This window comes from Oncorhynchus mykiss, chromosome 22 (genome assembly GCF_013265735.2).
Source record: "Oncorhynchus mykiss isolate Arlee chromosome 22, USDA_OmykA_1.1, whole genome shotgun sequence".
NCBI classification, from domain to species: domain Eukaryota; kingdom Metazoa; phylum Chordata; class Actinopteri; order Salmoniformes; family Salmonidae; genus Oncorhynchus; species Oncorhynchus mykiss.
In genome coordinates this window covers 28,787,159-28,814,265 of record NC_048586.1, presented here as the reverse complement: position 1 = coordinate 28,814,265, position 27,107 = coordinate 28,787,159, and the positions used below count along the sequence as shown (strand labels likewise).

The following is a 27,107-nucleotide window of genomic DNA, read 5'->3' as shown; positions in this document are numbered from 1 at the left end:
TTGCATTTTTTAAACCAAATTGAACATGTTTCATTTTATTTGAGGCTAAATTGATTTTATTGGTGTATTATATTAAGTTAAAATAAGTGTTCATTCAGTATTGATGTAATTGTCATTATTACAAATAAAAATAAATAAAAAAATATAAAAAAAATCGGCCGATTAATCGGTATGAGCTTTTTTGGTCCTCCAATAATGGGTATCGGCGTTGAAAAATCATAAAATCGGTCGACCTCTAGTGAAAATATCCGTGAAGAAAATGTATCATCACCCAAAGAACCCCCTATTGTCAGAGTTGTCTGATATTAACTCCAGTACAAATAGCATTTGTTTTCTTTAAAATCCTTTAGCTGTGCTTAATTTACTTCCCCAGCCCAATGGAATCAATGGAATATGTCTCAAAAGTGCAAAATCTGCCCATCCGGCACACAGACTAAGCCCTTAAAAAAAAAAAAAAACTTAGGGATAGCTCCATTTTTTTCAATTTCGCCTAAAATGACATACCCAAACCAAACTGCCTATACCTCAGGCCCTGAAGCAGGGATATGCATATTATTGTTACCATTTCAAAGGAAACACTTTGAAGTTTGTGGAAATGTGAATTGAATGTAGGAGAATATAACACAAAGATCTGGTAGAAGAAAATACAAAGAAAAAAACAACCTTTTTTTCTACCACCATCTTTGAAATGCAACAGAAAGGTCCCTGTTCCACCCATCACTCTGGTTGTAATTCCGATGGTGTCCACAAGAGGGCAGCAGTGTATGCGTCAAGTTTTAGACGGATATCTTGAAGTATGAGCGAACTACATGACATTTAGTGTGAAGTCACCCAGGACCATTTGGGCAAATAGTGAAGGAGACATTTGCATTCATATTACATTTTTTCTGCAAGAATATCGTCAAATCTGTATACTTGGACTTTGATTTAGCTTTTCCAGTATTAGTAGCCAAATTGTAAGTTCAACATTTGCAACAAGTTTTCATAACCTTATAACTCTGAATATTCTTATAATTGTTGTCCAAAAGGAAAAGGCATTCCGTCGCACAAGGTTAGTAGCTACATGTTACTCCCGTAAAGCACAGCTCATTGGCTATCTAGCTAGCTTTGTTTGACCCCGATTGGTTTATTTGACAAAGTTAGAGTCGCTCAAGTGAAGACTGCCCGCGTCATCGGCGTGCAATGAAGGAATCGCTCTCCTATGGTGTCCTATAGGATATACTACACCCCGAATGATATAATGAAGTCTGGTTATGTTCTAGGATCTCTGAGGAATACATACGAATGTGATTTGACTGGTTGAAACAACAATTTAGGGTTCGATTTTCACAGATTCCTTTCTTTGCTAATTGAATAAGTGTAAATACAAAATCGATCGTGCATGCTATATGGCCCTTTTTAGGTTATGAAAAGGATTTTATCTAACAAAATGACACTTCACGTTATCTCTGGGACACTTTGGATGATACATCAGAGAAAGATTTTAGAATATAAGTCCACATTTCACCTTAAGAGGTGAATTTATCAAACCTATCACTGTGAAAAAAGTGTTTTGTTGTTAGGAGCTCTCCTCAAACAATAGCATGGCATTTTTTTGCAGTAATAGCTACTGTAAATCGGACAGTGCAGTTACAGTGCCTTGCGAAAGTATTCGGCCCCCTATTAACAAGAATTTAAGCTTTCAGCCGATATAAGTCACATATGTATCAACATTTGTTGTTTCTCTAAAATCTGAGCTGGTGACACAAGGCGCTGCATGATTTATAACTGTCCCGTTGATGGGACGCCTCTTCCTAAGAAGTCTTTTAACAGAAAAGCCTACAGGAACAAAGCTAAAGGTCATGAACCCTGTCCTCCATCTCTTGTTGCGAAGGAGGTATTTTTCTTCTCTCAAAACTGTAGAAGTCGTTCCCCCGCTCTCTCTTCCCTAGATCTTGTCTGAGCAGACAGCAAAGATACCTTTCTTTTTATCCAGGCTGAGTCAAACTCTGCATGGCAAAAAGGGGGAAAGAGGTTGACATTTTACATATCTATTTTAGCTGAAGAGGAGAGGGAGGAGCGGCAGGGAAGCAGCAGCAGTCTGGAATGTGAATGTGTGGCGCAGTCAGCTCTGACTGATGTGGGATCAGAGTGACGGCTGTATGCAACGGTGTTGTCCTGGAGAGAACACACAAATACACGCACGCACGCACACACACACAGTGAAAAGTGCCTGCCGGCTATGACTGTAGGGTGCAGCCAAGCGTATAGATTACATCAGGTCACACAGTCAGGTGAATGTCTATATCAACACAACTGATTTTATGCTTATAAGATGCACTATATATTCAAAAATATGTGGACACCTCCTCAAATTAGTGGATTGGGCTATTTCAGCCACGCCCGTTGCTGACAGGTGTATAGAATCGAGCACACAGCCATGCAATCTCTATAGACAAACATTGGCAGTAGAATGCCCTTACTGAAGAGCTCAGATACTTTCAACATGGCACTGTCATAGGATGCCACCTTTCCAACAAGTCAGTTCATCAAATTTCTGCCCTGCTAGAGCTGCCCAGTCAAATGTAAGTGCTGTTATTGTGAAGTGGAAACGTCTAGGAGCAACAACAGCTCAGCCGTGAAGTGGTAGACCACACAAGCTCACACAACGTGACCGCCGGATGCTGAAGCGCGGAAAAATCATCTGTCGTCAATTGCAACTCTCACTAAAGAGTTCCAAACTGCCTCTGGAAGCAACATCAGCACAAGAACTGTTCATTGGGAGCTTCATGAAATGGGTTTCCATGGCCGAGCAGCCGCACACAAGCCTAAGATCACCATGCATAATGCCAAGCGTCGGCTGGAGTGTAAAGCTCATCGCCTTGGACTCTGGAGCAGTGGAAACGTGTTCACGCTTCACCATCTGGCAGTCCGACGGACTAATCTGGATTTGGAGGATGCCAGGAGAACGCTGCCTGCACGAATGCATAGTGCCAACTGTAAAGTTTGGTGGAGGAACAAAAATTGTCTGGGGCTGTTTTTCACGGTTCGAGTTAGACCCCTTAGTTCCAGAGAAGGGAAATCAACACTACAGCATACAATGACATTCTAGACGATTCTGTACTTCCAACTTTGTGGCGAAGTCCATTTCCTGTTTCAGCATGACAATGCCCCCGCGCACAAAGCGAGGTCCATACAAAAATGGATTGTCTAGATCGGTGTGGAAGAACGTGACTGGGCTGCACAGAGCCCTGACCTCAAGCCCACCGAACACCTTTGGGATGAATTGGAACACCGACTACGAACCAGGCCTAATAGCCCAACATCAGTGCCCGACCTCACTAATGCTCGTGGCTAAATGAAACCAAGTCCCCACAGCAATATTCAAACATCTAGTGGAAAGCCTTTCCAGAAGAGTGGAGGATATGGAGTCCATATTAATACTCATGATTTTGGGAATGAGATGTTCGATGAGCAGGTGTCCACATACTTCTGGTCATGTAGTGTATGTCACATCCTGAACCTACAAACCCCAAGACATCATAATATAGCCTTGAGCTGTATCAGACAGAAAGACAGACAGACAGACAGAGAGATGGACAGACATGCTACTGTTGTTTTCACAGTCTGTTGTACTCAGTTCTCAGAAAGAGGATGTCTGTCCTACAGAGGGAGAGTGAGAGAGGAGAGAGGAAAGTGAGAGGACAAGGAGAGAGGGGAAGGAGTGAGGGAGGGGAAAATAGGAAGGAGATAGGGACAGGGAGAGTGAGAGAGAGAGTAAAGAGAGAAAATGGAAAGAAAGGGAGAGATTGGAGCAGCCATGTCTGTGAGTGTTTGTGTGTGTTTCTGTCCCCTCCTCATCTGTCTGTCTGTCTGTGTCAATGCATGTCTCCTCCCGTCCCGTTCTCCCAGAGGACTGTGTGCCTCTCTCAGCAACAGCCTGGCTCTGACGTCCCCAGCAGAACAGAACCCATCTGACTACAGTCTGCCCTGGTTAAACTGTCTTTACTGGAAATGAAGCAGGACACAATAGAATGACCTGCCTACAGACCAGAGAGATCAATCAAAGGAGCGAGCGCGAGAGAGCGAGAGAAAACGAGAGAGAGCGCGCGAGAGAGAGAGAGCGAGAGCGAGCAAGAGCGAGCAAGAGAGAGAGCAAGAGAGAGAGCGAGAGAGAGACGGGAAGAAGGGTAGAGCAGGAGCATCTATATCTTAAGCATCTATGCTTAAGTAACAATCTAGAATCTCCAGTTTCGCCTCGTCTCCTAGTGGAGCAGAATAAATGTTTCAGGTGAAGAGATCATCTCCAGCTGACTGTTCTCCATCTATCTCCTCACAGTAGATAAACACTAATGTTACATCACAGAGAGAGAGAGAGAGAGAGAGAGAGAGAGAGAGAGAGAGAGAGAGAGAGAGAGAGAGAGAGAGAGAGAGAGAGAGAGAGAGAGAGAGAGAGAGAGAGAGAGAGAGAGAGAGAGAGAGAGAGAGAGAGAGAGAGAGAGAGAGAGAGAGAGAGAGAGAGAGAGAGAGAGAGAGAGAGAGAGAGAGAGAGAGAGAGAGAGAGAGAGAGAGAGAGAGAGAGAGAGAGAGAGAGAGAGAGAGAGAGAGAGAGAGAGAGAGAGAGAGAGAGAGAGAGAGAGAGAGAGAGAGAGAGAGAGAGAGAGAGAGAGAGAGAGAGAGAAAAAGGGAGAGAGTGGGAGCGATTGAGAGGTAGAGAGATGAGAAGACAGAGATCAAGATGGAGAGAAGGGAAATTAAGATTCACAGTGTGTGGTGTGGTATGGTAAAGCATGGTGGAAGGGAGGCTAACAGTTAATCCCTGGGTGGTGACAGAGGATACACCTGTTTACGTAGGGAGGGAGGGAGGGAGGGAGGGAGGGAGGGAGGGGAGGGAGGGCATTATCAATTTCCTCCTCCTGCCATCCCGTTAGCCATGTAGCAGGAGCAGAACAGAGGCTATCCATTCCCAACACCAACCAGAGCAACACCAACTCATGTTCAGATTGAATTCTGGAGGCGAGAGTTGCTTTCAAAATGCCCCCAGGCATTTCTCTGGTATAGCAAGCAGTGGTCGAACCACGAAACAAGTCAACATGTGGCTCCAAATCAGTTGATATGAGACATTTCTGTGAACCATTTCAGATCTCTGCTACATCTAGAAGCTGCATGCGAATATTGATAATGTCCATGTTTTATATCCTGTCTGTGAGACACTGTGCCCTTTAGTTTCAGTACAGTATGTTAATGGCCTGTCATTGGTTGTTGGGCGATGATCAGACGCCGCACTGTCAGAAGGTCAGGGTGTGACGGGGTGGAGACGGAAATTGGATAGGCGGAGACGGAGGGATAGAGAGGACAGGAATAATAATCAACTCATAGGAGAGGTCATCCATTTAGGATTGAATAGTTGTGTGTTTATATGGTTAGATGAAGGGCTCAGTAAAAATATCAGAATAAGATCTTTATAATAAGGTAATACAACATTCTATGATTGTCTTACATGCCCTTACAACAGCAGTGGATTTGATCTGTTTTTACTGCTGTAAGTACAGTGTGGGTGAGTAAAAACATTGACTCATAGACCTCCAGCAGCATGACCTTGGTGTGCCTCCAGCTAGCAGTGTCTCTTTAGAGCTGAGCTGTGTGTGTAGTGCTGGAGACTAACAGTCTAACAGCAGTCAGACCCCCCCCTCCCCACACACACACAATCTCTGCCTCTGCCTGCAACTCTGGATGGCTATGCATTTAGAACAGGATGCTCCAGCAGTGTTGTGTTGTGCTTGTGCATGCGTGTGTGTGTGTGTGTGTTGGGCTGAGGGCTCGGTCACCCAGGTGGGAACTTGAACAACCAGTGCGGATTACCTTTCCATCTCCTCTCCAGTACTGACGTCAATGATGGGGGGAGAGATGGGTAGAGAGGGGGAGGAGGAGAGGAAGAGGGGAGATGTAGGGGGAAGAGAAGGAGAGGGAGAAGGGGAAGAGCGGAGCGCTGGAAGAAGAGGAAGAGAAGGAGAAATGGAGGGAGAGCATCCTTGTCTTGACTGAGTGGGAAATGACACAATCTGTCTGAACCTTATGCCCCATCCTGAAGAAATTATATGTTTTTCTGCTCCCTCATTTGCATCTCTCAGCTCCTCCCTAAATCTACATATTCCTCTCACTGCTGCCCAGTGGTCCTGATAAAACCCTGTTAATCTGTCTCACTGCCTGCTACACACAAAACGAACACACACACAGCTCGCCATCAGTCTGGTGGTTAGGGAGTGTATTAGGAGCTAGCCCGGTGAGTCCATGACAAGAAATGAGCCAATTAAGTCTTCCCCTGGCTCAGCTTACAAGCTGGTTATGGCAGAGGTCGCACGCGCACACACACACACACACACCTTGGTCAGATGAAGCCAGTCACAAGCTAAATCATTGATACTATTTAATCTTCCATCTCTGTAGGGGGCAGCAGCAGAACCGGCCCAGATATACTGCCTCAGTACGCTTATCTAAGGGATGGAAACAATACAGTACCTCACAAGAATTCTAAGTTGAAAGTCATTTACTGCATTTCTATACAATAGTGATGCACCGATATTACATTTTTGGCCGATACCGATATCCAATATTTTCCATGCCCCAAAAAAACAATACCGATAACCGATATTTAAAATGTTTGCATCTTTTTAATCATTCTAGTACAGTTAAATAGTTAACACACACACACACACACACACACATGGACGCAGCGGTCTAAGGCACTGCATCTCAGTACAAGAGGCATCATTAAAGTCCCTGGTTCGAATCCAGGCTGTATCACATTCGGCCGTGATTGGAGTCCCATAGGGTGGCCCAGTGAAGTCCGGGTTTAGCCGGGGTCGGCTTTTGTACAGCTTTGACAGCGCTACTGTATCTTTTTTGACATGCAAAGACCCAAACGGCGTTCCATAGTATGTATGTCGTGAAGCTAATAGCAGTGACGCAATTACAGTGTAACTCCAGTAGGGCAATATTTGAAAAATAGCACACTTGGTAGTGTGTACCGGTGCTCGACCAGTCGGCAAAAGCCAACATCACCCACAACAGAGAACGGTTGATTGTCAAGGGCAATGAATTCCATTATCTTGGTATTAATGGATTTCACCTTTTGAGGCATCTCACAGAAATGTTCTTACTCTTTCAAATGACTGCTCAACTTGTTGACTGCTCGATCCAAACAGCAGACATTGTGGGCTAGGTTAGGAATGCTGTGTTGCACGTGTTCGTCATTTTTACGTGGCGTCATTACGTCATCTACCTACGTTATATAGGTATGTACCTCATCTACCTACGTTATATAGGTATGTACCTCATCTACCTACGTCATATAGGTATGTACCTCATCTACCTACGTTATATAGGTATGCACCTCATCTACCTACGTTATATAGGTATGTACCTCATCTACCTACGTTATATAGGTATGTACCTCATCTACCTACGTCATATAGGTATATACCTCATCTACCTCATCTACTTGTGCCTAACCCTTATTGTGTTCACAACGCATAACCCAGTCCGGTCGAGCCTCACTAGCCAGATGATGCTAGCTGGCTGCTTATAACGTTAGCTTTGGGAAACAGGGTTAAATAGTTGGCTAGCTATTTATTTTCACGAACTGAAGTTCAATTTCAATAGGTGAACAACAAGTGGCTACCTAGATAATACTTACAAGGATTCCTAAATCATTGCTAAGAATAATGAAAATGACTGCAGTTTCTACTGGTCATTGTTTTCAGGCTGGTAGTATTGGTATTAAACACTCACAAACTAACATTGTGATTTGTACTGTGTGTGTGTCCAGACTGACACAGGGATTTGTTCAAGACTTTATCCAGATTAGCCTGCCTCAGTGTTGTGTTGGAACACAATAACCCAGCTGGGTATTATCATGTTGCATCACACAGCTGGCTGGCTGATGGAAGGGAAGGCCATTGAAAGCATGCAGGAAATGGACAATAACTTCCTCTCCACAACAGGCAGGCAGACGTCTCCATAGGGAACCAGGGAATTATGGAGTTTCTTCACTGTGCAGTGTTACCAAGGTAATTCAGGGAACGGTGCACATGAGATGAGTAGCCTTGCCTGAGACCGGAAGACTTGCTTAAGCTCCGTGTGCTAATGCCTATAGGTCTCAGCTCAGTGTGACATCAGACAGTCTTGTGTTGCTGCACAGGCGACACGGGTTTAATACTCAGTCTGTCACAAAGGCATGCCAATGTTGTGTAAACTCAGTTATGTAACCCAGTTTTTCTCCCCCGCAGGAAGGTATCCCACCTCCCTGCCTCTAGCAACAGCTGACAACTAGAACAGATGTAAATGGGATTAGTGCTTCTCTTCATGAGACACAACCATCATGCTTTGAGTTCCGCCATGTAAAGCTGTATTAGAAAGGTGTTTAGCAGAAACAAAGGAAAACATTAGGCTTTTTAATCCCTTAAAGCTGCTTTATGTAATTTAATAAATAAACAGAGCCTGTGTCTCTAGCGCCACTCCAGGGAAATGACTCGGTTTGTCTGTCTGCTGGGGCTGAGAGGGGCTTATTGTGGAGCAGACAGACGACATATCAGACATACCCTCCTCTCCCCTTTCCTGCCATTTCAAATCCTCTCCTCATTTTTATGTTTTTATTGAACCTTTATTTAACTAGGCAAGTCAGTTAAGAACAAATTATTATTTACAATGATGGCCTACCGGGGAACAGTGGGTTAACTGCCTTGTTCAGGTGAAGAACAACTTCTTTTTTTTACCTTGTCAGCTGGGGGATTCGATCCAGCAACCTTTCAGTTACTGGCCCGACGCTCTAGCCGCCCCTAATCTCGGTTAACCCAGAACTAAAAAGCATTGTGTAATTGGTCAGCTGCTCTATTAAGTTCTGGGTCCATATGTGTTAAGAGAAGGGATCCAGAAATGCTAGAACGAGGAGCTCCACCTGAATGCCCCTTCCCCTTACGAAATTTAAAAAATGCTAACACCTGTGAAATTGTGATTTGTCCAAAGCAATGGAACTTATGCTGAAAATGATCCCACGCATCCCGTTCCTTCCCTAAAGATTCTACGTTAACAGTTCTGTTTATAGAAATCTCTGAGAGATTACTCATGTTGTGTCCCCGTTTCATCTCCTCTCTTGCTGATGTTTTTTTGGTAATAACCAAACCTTGACTTGTGAATTTGAGTACATTTTGTAATTATGAATCTATTTGCAGACTCTGTAAATTCATTGTGAATTTGAGTACATTTTGTAATTATGAATCTATTTGCAGAATCTGTAAGTTCATTGTGAATTTGATTACATTTTGTAATTATGAATCTATATGCAGAATCTGTAAGCTCATTTAACAAATACATGAATCTTCTACATATCCCTTTCCAGTGGAATAATTCCAAAACCTTTATTTTCTGTACTTTTGATGCAGAATAAGTCACTAATAATCAAAGTGCCAGTAAAACCTGTAGTGGGATGTCCACTAACGAGGCTGGATCTCTGCTACAGAATGTAAATATGGTTTTGCATATATGGTTGTGTGTGTGTGTGCTTGGGTGTGTGTGTGTGGGAATGTGTGTGTGTGCACACACATGTGAATGTGTGGGTGTGCTTGGGTGTGTGTGTGTGTATCTGTGAAGCCTGGATGATGCATGTTCATTAGCCAGTGCATTCCAGTGATGGGGGCTGCTGAGGCACAATTAATTAATTGATAGAAGCTGTCTCACACTGAGCCTAAGACACATTTTCACATTAATTAAAAAATATTCCCAGGTAGCCTTGATAATCAAAACAAACACACCATTAGCAGTGAATTAACCACAGTTTTAGGATGATTTCTTACGTGCTACCCATGCTTATGTAGAGCCCTATAAAATCTGCGACGCGGAGAACCCGGACCAAATCACGGAATCCAGACATTATAACGGAATTCAACAATATACAATATTTTATTTAACTTAGGGAATAAAATACAATTTTATTTCTCACAAGTTTAGTAAACAACAAGTGCAGACTAATATTGAAATGGTTACTCAAGGGCCCTTCCCAATAACGCAGAGAGAAATAAAATAGAGGAATAATAAAACACCTAATAATAATAGGTAATAACAAATACACAATGAGTAACGATAACTTGGCTATATATACGGGGTACCAGTACCGAGTCCATGTGCAGGGGTACGAGGTAATTGGGATGATGGTGTTGATGTGAGCCATGACCAGCCTTTCAAATAATTTAATGGCTACCGATGTGAGTGCTACAGGGCGGTAGTCATTTAAGCAAGTTACCTTCGCTTTCTTGGGCACAGGGATTATGGTGGTCTGCTTGAAACATGTAGGTATTACAGACTGGGACAGGAAGAGGTTGAAAATGTCAGTGAAGACACTTTCCAGCTGGTTAGCGGATGCTCCGAGTATGCGTTGCGGTAATCTATCTAACCCTGTGGTCTTGTGAATGTTAACCTGTTTAAAGGACTTACTCACATTGAACGTGGAAAGCGTAATCACACATTTGTCCGGAACAGCTGGTGCTCTCATGCATGGTTCAGTGTTGCTTGCGTCGAAGCCTGCTTAGAAGGTATTTAGCTCATCTGGTAGGTTTGCATCACTGGGCAGCTCGCGGCTTGGTTTCCCTTTGTAATCCGTGATAGTTTGCAAGTCCTGCTATATCCGAAGAGCATCAGAGCCGATGTAGTAGGATTCGAACTTAGTCCTGTATTGACACTTTGCCTGTTTAATGGTTCGTTGGAGGACGTATAAGTGTCCAGATAAGTGTCCCCAAATCAACTAAATGTATTTAAAATGTATCAACTTGCCCAAGTTTGTCATAAGACATGAATAGAATTAATCAGTGACTCGTATTTCCTGCAGCTTTCTGAAAAGGCAACGAGAATTCCCCGTCTGTGTATGTGCGGTGCACGGGTCTACCACCTTGTGTACCCGTTAGCGATGATGCTAATGAAAAGTCGTCGTCTGGTAGAAGGAAAGGCTTTTCCATAGGGCCCTACTTATGTTGTCAAGCTGGGTGCTATCTAAGCAACACTACAGAGTGCACTGTGCTTCAACTGACAGCTAAATCAGGTTTCTATGCTGCCTGCACCCCAACAAGAGTAAAGCCCCTTTACACTCCGTCTTAGGCCTGGAATAGAAAAGGCAACAACACAATGCAACCAGCAGTAGCAGGGAATCGTCTGAGCCCATATCTCGGACTTCACACCAGAAGCTGTAAACCAAGAGGATAGAACTTGATGTTTTTCCACCACTCTAAAAGGAAGTAACACACTGGATACTTGGCTAAGCTTGTTTTCTATAGTAGAGAATAATACCACCGCTAAAAGAAGTTGGCTGTCTTGATGTTCACATCTTTAAAAAGCTATCAGTGTCTGTTAAAGGTAGTCTATGGATAGTGTGTTTATCTGTAGATCCAAGATGGCTGTAATATAATATGTATACAGTGCCAGAACATTTTTAGAAAACCTGCTCATTCAAGGGTTTTTATTTATTTTTGACTATTTTCTACATTGTAGAATAATAGTGAAGACATCACAACTATGAAATGACATATGGAATCATGTAGTAACCAAAATAGTGATGAACAAATCAAAATATATTTTATATTTGAGATTCTTCGAAGTAGCCACCCTTTGCCAAGATGACAGCTTTGCAAACTCTTGGCATTTTCTCAACCAGCTTCATGAGATGGTCACCTGGAATGCATTTCAATTAACAGGTGTGCCTTGTTAAAAGTTCATTTTCCCGGGTGGCGCAGTGGTCTAGGGCCACCAGAGACTCTGGGTTTGCGCCCAGGCTCTGTCACAGCCGGTGTACAATTGGCCTAGCATCGTCCGGGTTAGGGAGGGTTTGGCCGGTAGGGATATCCTTGTCTCATCGAGCACTAGCGACTCCTGTGGCGGACCAGGAGCAGTGCACGCTAACCAGGTCGCCAGGTGCACGGTGTTTCCTCCGACACATTGGTGCGGCTGGCTTACGGGTTGGATGCGCGCTGTGTTAAGAAGCAGTGCTGCTTGGTTGGATTTCGGAGGACGCATGGCTTTCGACCTTCGTCTCTTCCGAGCCCGTACGGGAGTTGTAGCGATGAGACAAGATAGTAACTACTAACAATTGGATACCACGAAATTGGGGAGAAAAGGGGGTAAAATGTGTAAAATAATATATATATATATTTTTTAAAGTTAATTTGTGGAATTACTTTCCTTCTTAATGCATTTGAGCCAATCAGTGGTGTTGTGACAAGTTAGGGGGGTATAGAGAAGATAGCCCTATTTGGAGTCCATACTATGGCAAGAATAGAATAGAATAAAGAGAAACAACAGTCCATCATTACTTTAAGACATGAAGGTCAGTCAATACGGAACATTTCAATAACTTTTAACATTTCTTCAAGTGCAGTCGCAAAAACCATCAAGACATATGATGAAACTGTCTCTCATGAGGACCGTCACAGGAAAGGAAAACCCAGAGTTAACTCTGCTGCAGAGGATACGTTCATTTGAGTTACCAGCCTCAGAAATTGCAGCCCAAATAAATGCTTCACAGAGTTCAAGTAACAGATCTCAACATCAACTGTTCAGAAGTGACTGTGTGAATCAGTCCTTCATGTTTGAATTGCTGCAAAGAAACCACTACTAAAGGACATCAATAATGAGAAGAGACTTGCTTGGGTCAAGAAACACGAGCAATGGACATTAGACCGGTGGAAACTTGTCCTTTGTTCTGGAGCCCAAATCTGAGATTTTTGGTTCCAACCGCCGTGTCTTTGTGAGAAGCGGTGTGGGTGAACGGATGATCTCTGCATGTGTATTTCCCACCGTAAAGCATGGAGGAGGAGGTGTTAAGGTGTGGAGGTGCTTTGCTGGTGACAATGTCTATGATTTCTCTAGAATTCAACGAACACTTAACCATCATGGCTACCACAGCATTCTGCATTGATACGCCATCAAAAAAATACATTAAAAAAATTATCCTTTATTTAACCAGGTAGGCTAGTTGAGAACAAGTTCTCATTTACAACTGCGACCTGGCCAAGATAAAGCAAAGCAGTGCGACACAAACAACACAGTTACACATGGAATAAACAAGTGTACAGTCAATAACACAATAGAAAAAAAAGAAAGTCTATATACAGTTTGTGCAAATGACGTGAGGTGGTAAGGCAATAAATAGGCCATAGTAGCGAAGTAATTACAATTTAGCAGATTAACACTGGAGTGATAGATGAGAAGATGATAATGAGCAGATGATGATTTGCACACCAGTTTTATTACTTGCACAAGAGCAGAAAGTAAATAAAAACAATATGGGGATGAGGTAGGTAGATTGGGTGGGTGGGTTATTTACAGATGGACTATGTACAGCTGCAGCGATCGGTTAGCTCCTCAGATAGCTGATGTTTAAAGTTAGTGAGGTAGAAAAAAAAAGCCTTGAGCTTCAGCGATTTTTGCAATTCGTTCCAGCCACTGGCAGCAGAGAACTGGAAGGAAAGGCGGCCAAAGGAGGTGTTGGCTTTGGGGATGACCAGTGAGATATACCTGCTGGAGTGCGTGCTATGGGTGGGTGTTGTTATCGTGACCAGTGAGCTGAGATAAGGTGGAGCTTTACCTAGCATAGACTTATAGATGACCTGGAGACAGTGGGTCTGGCGACGAATATGTAGCAAGGGCCATCTGGTTTGGGTTTAATGGGACTATCATTTGTTTTTCAACAGGACATTGACCCAACACACCTCCAGGCTGAGTAATGACTATTTTACCAAGAAAGAGAGTGATGAGTGCTGCATCAGATGACCTGGTCTCCAGAATCCACCGACCTCAACCAAATTGAGATGGTTTGGGATGAGTCGGACCGCAGAGTGAAGGAAACGCAGCCAACAAGTGCTCAGTATATGTGGGAACTCCTTCAAGACTGTTGGAAAAGTATTCCAGGTCAATCTGTTGATTCAGGTTGGATGCTCCCCATCCAAACTGACAGAGCTTGAGAGGATCTGCAGAGAAGAATGGGAAAAACTCCCCAAATACAGGTGTGCCAAGCTTGTAGCATCATACCCAAGAAGACTATGCTGTAAACGATGCTAAAGGTGCTTCAACAAAGTACTGAGTGAAGAGTCTGAATACTTTTTTTTATATACATTTTTTTTTTATATACATTTGCAAAAATAAATCTAAAAAACTGTTTTTGGCTTTGTCATTATGGGGTATTGTGTGTAGATTGATATGGGAAAAACACAATATAATCCATTTTAGAACAAGGCTGTAACGTAAATGTGGAAAAAGTCAATGGGTCTGAATACTTCCCGAATACTTCCCGAATGCACTGTAATATATATCTATCTACTCTGCTTTGCGTCGTGCCTAAGAACAGCCCTTAGCCGTGGTATATTGGCCATATACTTTACCACACCTCCTCGGACCTCACTGTATGTAGTCTGAGACAGTGAGTGTACCAGTAATTTCATCTTCAAAACACCTGTTATCTACAGAGACCTACAGAGATAGTTCCTCACAGGTATGCATAACCATAGTCAATAATGTCCTGTATGATAACGTGTTAGAGCTAGATGCTTCCGACCTGCCGTGCTCAGATATCTGACTGTGTCTAATAGACAGGGGATTCACTGCTCTCTTCCGCCAGGTAGCAAGGGACTATTTTACCCCCCTCCATCCATCCCTTCAGACCTCCCTTCTTCCCTCCAGACCTCCTTCCCTTTCTCTAGCTGCCCCTCTTAACGTGCCTTGTTAAATATTCATCGGCAAACTGTTTTCCGTGGAGAGCAAAGGATGAGAGCGGAGAGAGGAGTGAAAGGAAGAGGAGAGAGAGACAGAGCAGAGGGGTCTGACAGCTTAATCATGGAGTCAAAGCTGCAGACAGGACAGGTCTTCTCTCTCTCTGCTGCCTCTGGCTGTCACAACCAGCTACATGGTGTAATCCCCTCTCCTCTCCTGACACCAGCAGACAGAGCAAAGAAAAAACAGACAGGGGCAAAGAGATACACAGAGGGGTAGAGAAGATCGAGATGCACAGAGGGGTAGAGAAAATAGAGCGGTAGACATAGAAAGACAGAGGACCTTTCAGAGAGGTGAAGATAGAGAAAAGGGCAGAAAAACAGGGGCACAGATAGGAGAGGATAGAGAGACAGGGGGGAGAGGATAGAGAGACAGGGGGGACAGAGGGGAGAGGATAGAGAAACAGAGGGGAGAGGATAGAGAGACAGAGGGGAGAGCGATAGTTGGGGAGGGGGGAAAGAGGCAGAGGGGAGAGGATAGAGAGACAGGGGGGAGAGGATAGAGAGACAGGGGGGAGAGGATAGAGAGACAGGGGGGAGAGGAGAGAGAGACAGGGGGGAGAGGAGAGAGAGACAGGGGGAGAGGAGAGAGAGACAGGGGGGAGAGGAGAGAGAGGCAGGGGGAGAGGAGAGAGAGGCAGAGGGGAGAGGATAGAGAGACAGGGGGAGAGGATAGAGAGACAGGGGGGGACAGAGGATAGAGAGACAGGGGGGGACAGAGGATAGAGAGACAGGGGGGGACAGAGGATAGAGAGACAGGGGGGGACAGAGGATAGAGAGACAGGGGGGACAGAGGATAGAGAGACAGGGGGGGACAGAGGATAGAGAGACAGGGGGGGACAGAGGATAGAGAGAAGAGTTAAAGAGCTACAAGGAAAACAGTTTGTCAATAGTTAATCTGAACAGACCAAGGACTTCTTGTCATAACCCAGCGTGAATGGACAGTCAGCCGTCCAATCTATTCACACACAAGCGACAGCCACCTCACGCTAGACACAGCCATGCTCGTACCAGACATCCCACAGTGAACAAATCCAAATCGTTTCTTTTCACTCACATTGAAAGAGTCCATTATAACTTTATATGGCCCTTTAGTATCAAGTGAAGGTGGAAATTGAAAATAGATTGAATGTGAGACTTTCCTTCGAGACTTGTGCTAATTATCTCACTCACTATCCTCTCTCTAGAGGTCTGGAAATAAAACAGACCTGGGAATCGGATTATTATTGGTCGTTATCACATCTGCTGATCAATATGATTGATTGGGTATTGATCAAGCCAAGACATTATGTTTGTGAATAAACTGTGGGATCCTCCACACAAACGGCATTACTGGGTGCAGCAGTGAATCACATGCACGGTAGAGCTAGTGGATATGGGCACAAATCCATACTGCGATAAATTGCCTGAATGGATGTGATAACGATAAATAGAACAATAAGTATATAACATTAATGTGCACCACAGTTTTTTAAATGATCCTTTAAACTACTACTACTAGTTTGATGGTTGTATCACCATCTATTGTCCCATTAACAATCACACATATTAGCAAACTTGCTTCATTTCAAACTCCACATTTCTCTAGTATAGGCTACTTATCGTAATGAATGATATCAGCAAAATGTCTGTGACAAGTGATCGGTGTCGATCATTTTTGGTTTATCGTCCCAGTGCTAACACAGGCACGTGCGCGCAAGCAAGCACACACACTTACCCCATTCATGGGATAGGTCTTCCATCCCAGCTCTCCCAAAACAGACGTGGTGTCCAGCAGTACCACTGAAACAGAACAGGAGACCACAACCATTAGCATAATGTTGATATACATACCTCCCTGTTTCTGCATCAGTAATTGAAATATTGCTCATAAATTCTCATTTAGACTTCTGTAGCTTAACAAAAATGAGTTCCCCCCCCCCCCAGATTAATATTTGCATGTCCATTTTAGTAAAGCATCATTTCAGAGCTGAACAACACAATTTAGCCCTGATAGAGACTGTTGACAGCAATCTGACTGCAATCTATCTCCTTCATATCCTCTCCCATTCACAGGCTTTTTTTCACTTTCGCTCAGACAATAAGGACTTCCTGTCTGTCCCCAGAGATAAGATTACAAATAACCCATCTCTTGGTCCTGAAGCATTTCAGTGTAATATCCGGCGGCTATTCAACGTGAAATGGAGCACTGTAATTCATGTACATTATGTATACATTACATACAGCATGCAAATTGTATTCAAATTAGCACTGATTCTGGTAGATTCTGTTGATAGCTTTCACTGTAAGAGAAACACAAAACAGGTCCTTGAGACGTCTGATCAAAAATACATGGAAATACTGGGACATGGATTTGTGATTGTGAAAGTAGTATTTTCATAATAGTTGACTGTAAGAGAGAGTGAAAGTCAGGAGGACAAGTCAGCGTTAGTATATTGACGCTTATCACGTTGTCAATATTACAAGTTCACCTCCTCCAGGCTGACAATACTGTGAACTTGAGTCTGTGTCAACATAGTTCTAAAACATCTTTCAATCTCTATCGGTGACTCCCACGTCAGCAGACTTCACCATTTACGATCAGAATGTCATTAAGCAACTTTTAGAATAACTGAATAATAATCTCCCTTACTCTGAGCAGAGGGTGGAAGGATAAGAGATGTTACCTTCAGCTTTATATGGCAGGGTAGCCTAGTGGTAAGAGCATTGGACTAGTAACCAGAAGGTTGCAAGTTCAAATCCCCGAGTTGACATGGTACAAATCTGTCGTTCTGCCCCTGAACAGGCAGTTAACCCACTGTTCCTAGGCCGTCACTGAAAATAAGAATTTGTTCTTAACTGACTTGCCTAGTTAAATAAAAGGTAAAAAAATACAATAACAATGGATCTTATAAGAATATATATTTTTAATTATCTGCATTATTATGTCTCTTCTTTAGAGCTGAAATAACCTTAACACAATATAACATGGTTCTCATCTTGGGATGCACAATATATCGGTGAACATATCGGAATCGGACAATATTAGCTAAAAATGCTAACATCGGTATAGGCTGAAATCTAGTTTAACGCCGATGTGCAAACCAAATGTCAAAGCTGACCTATATGCATACCTATATAACGTAGGTACATGACGTAATGACGCCACGTAAAAATGACAAACACGTGCAACACAGCATTCCTAACCTAGCCCACAATGTCTGCTGTGTGGATCGAGTAGTCAACAAGTCGAGCAGTCATTTGAAAGAGTAAGAACATTTCTGTGAGATGCCTCAAAAGGTGAAATCCATTAATACCAAGATAATGGAATTCATTGCCCTTGACAATCAACCGATCTCTGTCGTGGGTGATGTTGGCTTTCACGGACTGGTCGAGCACCGGTACTCATGTTGCCTTACCGGAGTGACACAGTAATAACATCACTGCTATTAGCTTCACGACATACTATGGAACACCGTTTGGGTCTTTGCGTGTCCAAAAAGATACACGCCACATAACACTATTTGACAGGACAAATAACAGTTCTATTATAGAATGTTGTGTGTTCTGAATTTGCAAGTGCAAGCGCCACCACTACTATCAGTAGCACTGTCAAAGATGTACAAAAAAGTCTGCAAACAAGCCAACACTGGCCATGAACGATGTGTTTACAATACCGCGTTGGTAATAAAGCATTATTTGTTCGACCACAACTTCTGGGGTAGCTAGCTTTAGCTTGGTACCTAGCTAGCACCATACAACCAGCCTGAAAACAATGACCAGTAGAAACTGCAGTCATTTTCATTATTCTTAGCAATGATTTAGGAATCCTTGTGTAAGAAATAGCTAGGTAGCCACTTGTTATTCGCCTACTGAACTTGAACTTAAGTTCATGAAAAAGAAATAGCTAGCCAGCTACTTAACCCTGTTGCCCAAAGCTATAAGCAGCCTGCTAGCTTCATCTGGCTAGTGAGGCTCGACCGGACCGGGTTATGAGTTGTTCCACTATTGTGCCTAATCCTTATTGTGACTAGCTTCACATAGATGGGTCCGACCACCATTAATCAAATAAGAACTGTCTTATAAAGGGTTAATTTAGATGACACCTAGCTATATAGTCAGCTCGGTAACGATAGCAACTGAAACAGATGTCGTTTTGATATATTTTTGGGGAAGAACATTGTTTGCATCCATGAGCTAGCTAGCTTTTTTAACGACCAGCACAATAGGTGCGCGAGACAACTTTCCCAGCATCATAGCATATATATATATATCGATGAATCGTTGTGACATATGGAATGATTGAGTGTAATCAATGTGTAATAACTACGTAAAAAATGAATGAATGCGTTAAATTATTATGTGACGTGCAGCCATATTCAGGTCCTGATTGGTCAACAAGCTTATTTGACTCATCAAATAGTGTTATTTGACACGCAAAGACCCAAACGACGTTCCATAGAAATTCTGGTTGAGAATGAAACGACTGAACGAATTAACAACGAAACAGCACAGCAAGTAAGTGAAAGAAATAGGTTTTTATGATGTTTTACTGGTAAAGGGGACATACGTAAATGGCAACAAAATAACTATTTGGCCTGTGTGTGTGTAACCTCTACTTAACTAGGCAAGTCACTTAAGAACAAAATCTTATTTACAATGACGGCCGACCCCGGACGATGCTGGGCCAATTGTGCATCGCCCTATGGGACTCCCAGTCACAGCCAGATGTGATACAGCCTGGATTCGAACCAGGGACTGTAGTGACACCTCTTGCACTGAGATGCAGTGCCTTAGACCGCTGAGCCCATTTGTATGTGTTAACTATTTAAATTGTACTAGAATGCTTAAAAGGTTGCTAAATTATTTTTATATCGGATATCGGTAACGGCCAAAAATGTCATATCGGTGCATCACTATTAATATCATACACTAGCAGAAAAGGGAGATTTCCCATGCACGAGTGTCAAGCCAGTGTATTTGACAGAGCATTTCTGACAGAAACTGTCCAATCAGTTTATGAGCTTGTATGTGTATTGTCAGTGTGTGTGGCGCAGGCTGTAAGACGTCTGTGTGCTGCCAGATATGTGTCGGTCATAATAAGCAAAATGCTCTTTTCACTGAGTCCGCCATTCCCCAGTCCCCTGTGAGCCAGCCACCCAGCAGCCAGCCACCCAGCCAGCCAGCCACCCAGCCAGCCAGCAGCCAGCCACCCAGCCAGCCAGCCACCCAGCAGCCAGCTAGCCACCCAGCAGCCAGCTAGCCACCCAGCAGCCAGCCAGCCACCCAGCAGTCAGCCAGCCACCCAGCAGCCAACCACCCAGCCAGCCACCGCAGCCAGCCAGCCAGCCAGCCACCCAGCCAGACATCCAGCAGCCAGCCAGCAGCCAGCCACCCAGCCAGCCACCAAGCAGCCAGCCACCAAGCAGCCAGCCACCCAGCCACCCAGCAGCCACCCACCCAGCCAGCCACCCAGCAGCCAGCCACCCAGCCAGCAAGCCAGCAGCCAGCCACCCAGCCAGCCAGCCACCCAGCCAGCCAGCCAGCAGCCACCCACCCAGCCACCCAGCAGCCAGCCAGCCACCCACCCAGCCACCCAGCAGCCAGCCACCCAGCAGCCAGCCAGCCACCCACCCAGCCACCCAGCAGCCACCCACACAGCCAGCCACCCAGCAGCCAGCCAGCCACCCAGCAGCCACCCACACAGCCAGCCACCCAGCCAGCCACACAGCAGCCAGCCAGCCACCAACCCAGCCAGCCACCCAGCAGCCAGCCACCCAGCCAGCCACCCAGCAGCCAGCCAACCAGCCAGCCAGCCAGCAGCCAGCCACCCAGCCAGCCACCCACCCAGCCAGCCAGCCAGCCAGCCAGCCAGCCAGCCAGCCAGCCAGCCACCAAGCAGCCACCCAGCCAGCAGCCAGCCACCAAGTAGCCACCCAGCCACCCAGCCACCAAGCAGCCAACCAGCCAGCCAGCCAGCCAGCCACCCAGCCAGCCACCCAGCAGCCTGCCAACCAGCCAGCCAGCAGCCAGCCAGCCACCAAGCAGCCACCCAGCCAGCAGCCAGCAACCAAGTAGCCACCCAGCCAGCAGCCAGCCACCCAGCCACCAAGCAGCCAGCCAGCCAGCCAGCAGCCAGCCAGCCAGCAGCCAGCCACCCAGCCAGCCAGCCAGAAGCGAGCCAGCCACCAAGCAGCCACCCAGCCACCAAGCAGCCACCCAGCCAGCCACCCAGCCACCAAGCAGCCAGCAGCCAGCCACCCAGCCAGCAGCCAGCCCCCCCCCCCAGCAGCCAGCTCCCCCCAGCAGCCAGCTCCCCCAGCAGCCAGCCCCCCCAGCAGCAAGCCCACACAGCAGCCACCCACACAGCAGTGACAGACAATAAACCATCTGCTCTGGATCAAGCCAGGAGCTGTGGCACAACCACCAGTGTTACGGTATGGAGAGCACCCAGGATAGGGATGGATGAATTTATCTACGTCAACAAAAGCAAAGGGGCAAGAAAACCATTGAAAGCAGGTACCAAGAACGCAGGCATTTGGGGATACTTGAAGCTTCTCTGCTACAATATGAAGATCTATGCCAAAAAGCTGTATCTATCAAACAAGCCAGCAGGTAGCATAGAACTCTAGGCCAGAGTTTGGTGTGTATGTGTTCGTTGATTTTCCTGTATACTGTAGGGTAATTACTGTATGATCTATGCTAAGTGAGACAGTGCAAATACATAGTTTAAAAGAAAACACCGTCCATACAATATCCAGTGAAGTCCAGAATTATTGGATCCCTTGATGAAGATGAACAACAAAAAAAACACAGAATAAAATAAAAATAAATACTGAACTGGGGGTCAAAATCAAAAGTAACAGTGGCATTAGGTACTGCAGTGCATCTCCTCATGGACTGCACCAGATTTGCCAGTTCATGCTGTGAGATGTTACCCCACTCTTCCACCAAGGCACCTGCAAGTTCCGGGACATTTCTGTGGGGCCCTCACCCTCCAATCCAACAGGTCCCAGACGTGCTCAATGTGATTGAGATCGGGGCTCTTCGCTCGCCATGGCAAAACACTGACATCCCTGTCTTGCAGGAAATCACGCACAGAACGAGCAGTATGGCTGGTGGCATTGTCATGCTGGAGGGTCATGTCAGGATGAGCCTACAGGAAGGGTACCACATGAGGGAGGGGGATGTCTTCCCTGTAACGCACAGCATTAAGATTGCCTGCAATGACAACAAGCTCAGTCCGATGATGCTGTGAAACACCGCCCCATACCACAGACCCTCCACCTCGATCCCGAGTACAAGCCTATATATATATATATATATATAACATCACTAAAATCTAAAACCGGCAGTAATGTACATCGTACCAGCTCCTTCCTGGTCTCAAAAGAAAAACAAGCTTCATGCCGGTAATAAAGTCCTATTTTCAGCTTGAGCTTCCTTATCAAGTTCTCTACATGCACAGTGAAGCTCAGCTTATCATCAACCCACACACCCAAATATTTGTACACTTTAACTTGCTCTATAGTATGTCCAGCCAATGTAGCAAGGACGTGATTTGTAACATGCCTGGCATTTGAAAATACCATGCATTTTGTTTTACCCGAATTTAAAATCAGCTTTAAATCATACAGATTCTGTTGTATGATGTTAACTGCTCTTTGGGCATTTTCAAAAGCTAAAGATAAACTACTACCACTTGAATAAAGAACAGTATCATCTGCACAAAAATGAACATCTGCTGTTTCAATAAGATCCCCAATGTTGTTGATATACAAAATGAACAACAGTGGGCCCAAAATAGAACCTTGCGGAACACCTGAGCACACCTCTATGGACTCAGATTACAACCATCCGCCATTACACATCGTGTACGATTTGATAGGTAATTCATAAACTAATCTAGAGTATGACCAGTAATTCCACAACATTTTAACCTTTGCACTAACATAGCATGGTCCACGGTGTCAAAATCCTTCGACAAATCAATAAAAACAGACACACAATGTAACTTCTTATCAAGAGCACAGTGGATGTCATTTAAAACCTTCAAATGTTGGTGAAAAAGTGCTGTGGCCAGACCACAGCACTTAGGTGTCTCACAGTACGGACATTGCAATGTATTACACTGGCCACATCTACAGTCCTCACGCCTCCTTGCAGCATGTCTAAGGCACATTCACGCAGATGAGCAGGGACCCTGGGCATCTTTCATTTGGTGGTTAGTAGAAAGGCCTCTTTAGTGTCTTAAGTTTTAATAACTGTGACCTTAATTGCCTACGTCTGTAAGCTGTTAGTGTCTTAACGACCGTTCCACAAGGTGCATGTTCATTAATTGTTTATGGTTTATTGAATGGGAAACAGTGTTTAAACTCTTTACAATGAAGATCTGTGAAGTTATTTGGATTTTACAAATTATCTTTGAAAGACAGGGTCCTGAAAAAGGGACGTCTCTTTTTTTGCTGAGTTTATTTGGGAGGGATCATAGACCATTCCTCCATACAGAATCTTTCCAGATCCTTGATGTCCTTTGTCTGTGCTTATGGACTGCCCTCTTCAATTCAAACCACAGGTTTATATGGATCCAATAATTCTATACCCCAACGTATATAATAGGATCTTTTATAGAAAACCATAATTGGAGTGTTGTGTCTGCATGGTACAATACTGTCACAGACACAGAGAAAGACAGAGAGAGAGACAGAGATTGTTGCAGCAGGTTAATCTATGCTTCTCTCCGCCAGCCATATGTTTCTTTGGCAGCGCCGCGGTGAGATGGCTGACTGCTCTCACACATCGATAACACTGGAGTGCTAAAATGTTAAACGTTGGTATATTTGTGTAGCCCTTTACACTCGTACCTATATACGGATTGAAAATGGCAGATTTGGTCCTGATAAGCGCCTGAATTGGAAATCAGTGGATGTACAGTAATATGCTATAAAATAACACCAGAGCTCAGGCTCTGCGTTTCACAGCGCTGTATGGGTTTTGATTGACAGCTGTTTTGAACTTGCACATTGCACGCAACAATAAGTTACCCCCATCCCTTCCGCTAATTGGTAAACTTTTGCACATTCTTTGTTGTCCGAGTGAGCGAAATGCTGTAACTTAAAAGGACTCAATGCATTTGAAAGATGAGGTGCGAAGGATTATAATAAATACTTGTTTGTTGTCATACAAGCAAGCCGAACAACCTTGAGTCCAAATCTGCACTTCACATTTCCATTTCCTAAGAGTGTCATATACAGTCCCAATGTTTATGATCACAATATTTGATGTACAGTTAGTTACAAGATGACATGGCGTCATACCAGTGGAGACTCCTCAGAGGAGGAAGGGGAGGAGCATCCTCCTCAGTGAATTTCCTAAAAAGAATAAAACGAAGAAATGTAACCATCTTAGATAAAACAATACAAAATATATTCTTGTCACCAAATAATTGATTAAAACACTGTTTTGCAACGAAGGTCTACGGAATGGGGATAAACATACCTGAATTTATCCAATAGAAACTCTAGTTTGGAACTGTCCGATTAATGATTACACCGTAGATCAGCTAGATGCAGGCAAGAGTGTGCAAGGTGGTATTGAATGTGTCACTGTCTACCTTGATTATTCAAATTTCTCTCTCTATCTGTGCACCTACGTTGTAAACTTTGTTGTGACTTTACTTTCATTAATCTGATGACTGTTACTTATCTAATCAACTATGTTTAATTGTTACCAAATTAAATGAATTATGTAACAATTAACTCAATAGGAATTTGGGTCACCACGAGAGAGGTTGTTTAAAGATTCACCATCTCCCAAGTTAAACTCTAAAAGGTCTTTACCTATCACATCCATAAAACATAAAACAGTCAACTTATTAATAATAACCTAATTTCATAATTCTGAACAGTCGTAACCTCCTTGGATCTGCAAAAACCCCAGCCTTACTTATGATTCAGTACTACACACATTGGTTGAATTATTGATTTACTAGCTAACTAAATGGTAACACAGAACAAACATACACACTTAATACAATAGGAAAAGGTCCCTAGTGGACTGACACAATATGGTGGATTTTTACACAATGACATGGAAAGGGAGAGAAAGAGACTTATTGCTGATACATTTTAGAAAAACTATTCTCACAGTAATCATATAGTTTGCACAAGAACCGCCGGCCATTTGGAGTAAGACCTCATGAATGTATTTACGTGTGAATGCTTTCGTTTTCCATTTAACTCTGTCGAAACCAGACCTTCTTAGGAAGGTTGTTGGCCTTTCCGCGGCACGCTTGTCAGGCTCTGATTGTCCAAAAGGGATCGTTCACCCCTCCCACTTCTTTCGTTGTTGTTCACTCTGGAAGATGCTACTTAGAAGATAGGCTAGCCAGCCATGTCAACGGTTCCCATTGGTGACGAGTAGTAGTATACGGTGATTTGAGAAGAGTAGTAGGGTGGTTTTTGCCAAATCGTGTTGGTATTCAGGGTTCAAACCACTTTGGACATGAGCTTCAGCTCTACTCACCTCTCTGGTCTGGGAGGTGAGTTTATTTTCTTTACCTCATGTTGAGGTTCAAAGTTCCAACCATTTCAAACGTGTAGCTACCACTTCACGCTTTTTTTGGTCTTATGTTAATTTCTTTATCAATCCTTTTATGCACTCTGAGAGACAAGGACAGTTCCATCAGGCTGAGATGCTCTTTGACCTCTCTCGGGGCGTGGCTAGTTACTGTGCACAGTTTATAGGAGACAAATTCTCTTATGGCTCCTAAAATCACATTCTTAGCTTAACAAACATAGTTTCATGATTTTTATATTTCAAATACAACGTTAAGGATGGAGACTTCATACATGTAGTGGATATAATTTAAGTTAGTATATATTTATAACATTTTTAATGGCATCACAAAATAACAACCCATATGACATTAATTTTCTATAGCTCATAGTAGTAATATTTTCCCAGTATTTGCTTTAGAACATGTTACAGTTTCGGCAGGAAACCTCTATGTAGACGAAGCACATTCCTCTGTGAGATTTTGAAGAGAGAGACCCTAGATCTCCTCTCCTTTAATTTACGACAGGGTGTGAGCTGTCAAACCGGCGCAGTTCCCTCGTCCCCTCTTCTGTGGGTGAGAGAAAGTCAGGTTACTTTCATCCGATGCCAAGCTGATCTGACCCATTCGGATTCTCACAGGACAGTCATGACAACTTTCATTCATAGGCTAGGTTATAGCAACCTCATATAGGGAAAATGTGAGTATCATGTAGTTGCCTAAACATATTGGTGTTACATTGAGCTGGGTGAATGGAATATGAATGACAGTCATGCAATATGCTGTAATAGAAGTAAGGCATGCTCATAAAAAAGATCATCCTCCCTCATCTTAAACATCATCGACCGCCACTGTGTCATACCCTGGATTGCTCTGAACGGTATGAGCCTGTTTGTGTTATTGTGAAGAACATTTTCCACAGAACACACGACATAAAATTAATGTTTTCTCGGAATTGCCTTGTGAAAGCCTAACACTGTAAGATCATATTTTAGAACTTAGCTAGTCATGTTGACAATAGAACAAGCTTTCAAATTATGCCCACCAGACCCAGATTGCGATTTATCATGGGCCGTTTTTGGATTGCGTAAATAACAACAATTTTGTGATGGCGGGTATGCAGAGTTGGGTTTGAAACAAAACAATTACAAGTGTGCTTGCTCTAGGTCCTCACAGCTAGGACAGCTCATAAAAGCACTTTATAGTTGACTCTTCTTTGAGTCATAAATCTGCATTGAAAAGACTTACTGTAGGAACTGTGCAGACTTTGGAGAGGTGTGTGGAGACACCAGTTAGTTTTCTCACTCAAACCCTTGTCATTTTCTTGTCTTATGTTGCACCTAACCCACATTTTCCAGGAATATTCTTATCATGTTACTGAATGTATCCAGTCTTTTCAGATTTCATTAACAAATGCGGCGAAAAGTACAGTAAATGTAAAATGCACATAAAATCAAGTGTAATGTTTGGATTCAGTCTTGTGTCAGGTGACCTGTTGTCCTCAACTTTGGTCTAATAATTTCCCCATAATCTCCAAACTCTTCCCTTTCAACCGTTACCATTTCTTCTGGAAGAAACATTTAAACTTTTCCCTATCCATATAGGCCAATTACCACGAGTGTAAAGGGTTAACCTGTTTGGGCTAGGGGGCAGCATTTTCACTTTTGGATGAAAAGCGTGCCCAGAGTAAACTGCCTCCTACTCAGTCCCAGATGCTAATATATGCATGTTAATAGTATTATTGATAGAAAACACTAAAACTTCTAAAACTGTTTGAATGATGTCTG

The 27,107-nt window shown here is 43.8% G+C and overlaps 1 protein-coding gene across 3 annotated transcripts in view; it reads right to left on the bottom strand.

Annotated features, from left to right (window-relative positions):
- Positions 1-27,107, bottom strand: part of epha6 (eph receptor A6) — a 220,950-nt gene that overhangs the window by 162,474 nt on the left and 31,369 nt on the right. For all 3 annotated transcript variants that reach the window (XR_005038811.1, XM_036959048.1, XM_036959046.1), the window contains exon 2: positions 16,504-16,568. Coding sequence is in view for 2 of the 3 variants with exons in the window: in XM_036959048.1 (XP_036814943.1) it covers positions 16,504-16,568 (65 nt within the window). In the remaining variant the exon portion in view is untranslated. The remainder of the gene's footprint in view (positions 1-16,503; positions 16,569-27,107) is intronic.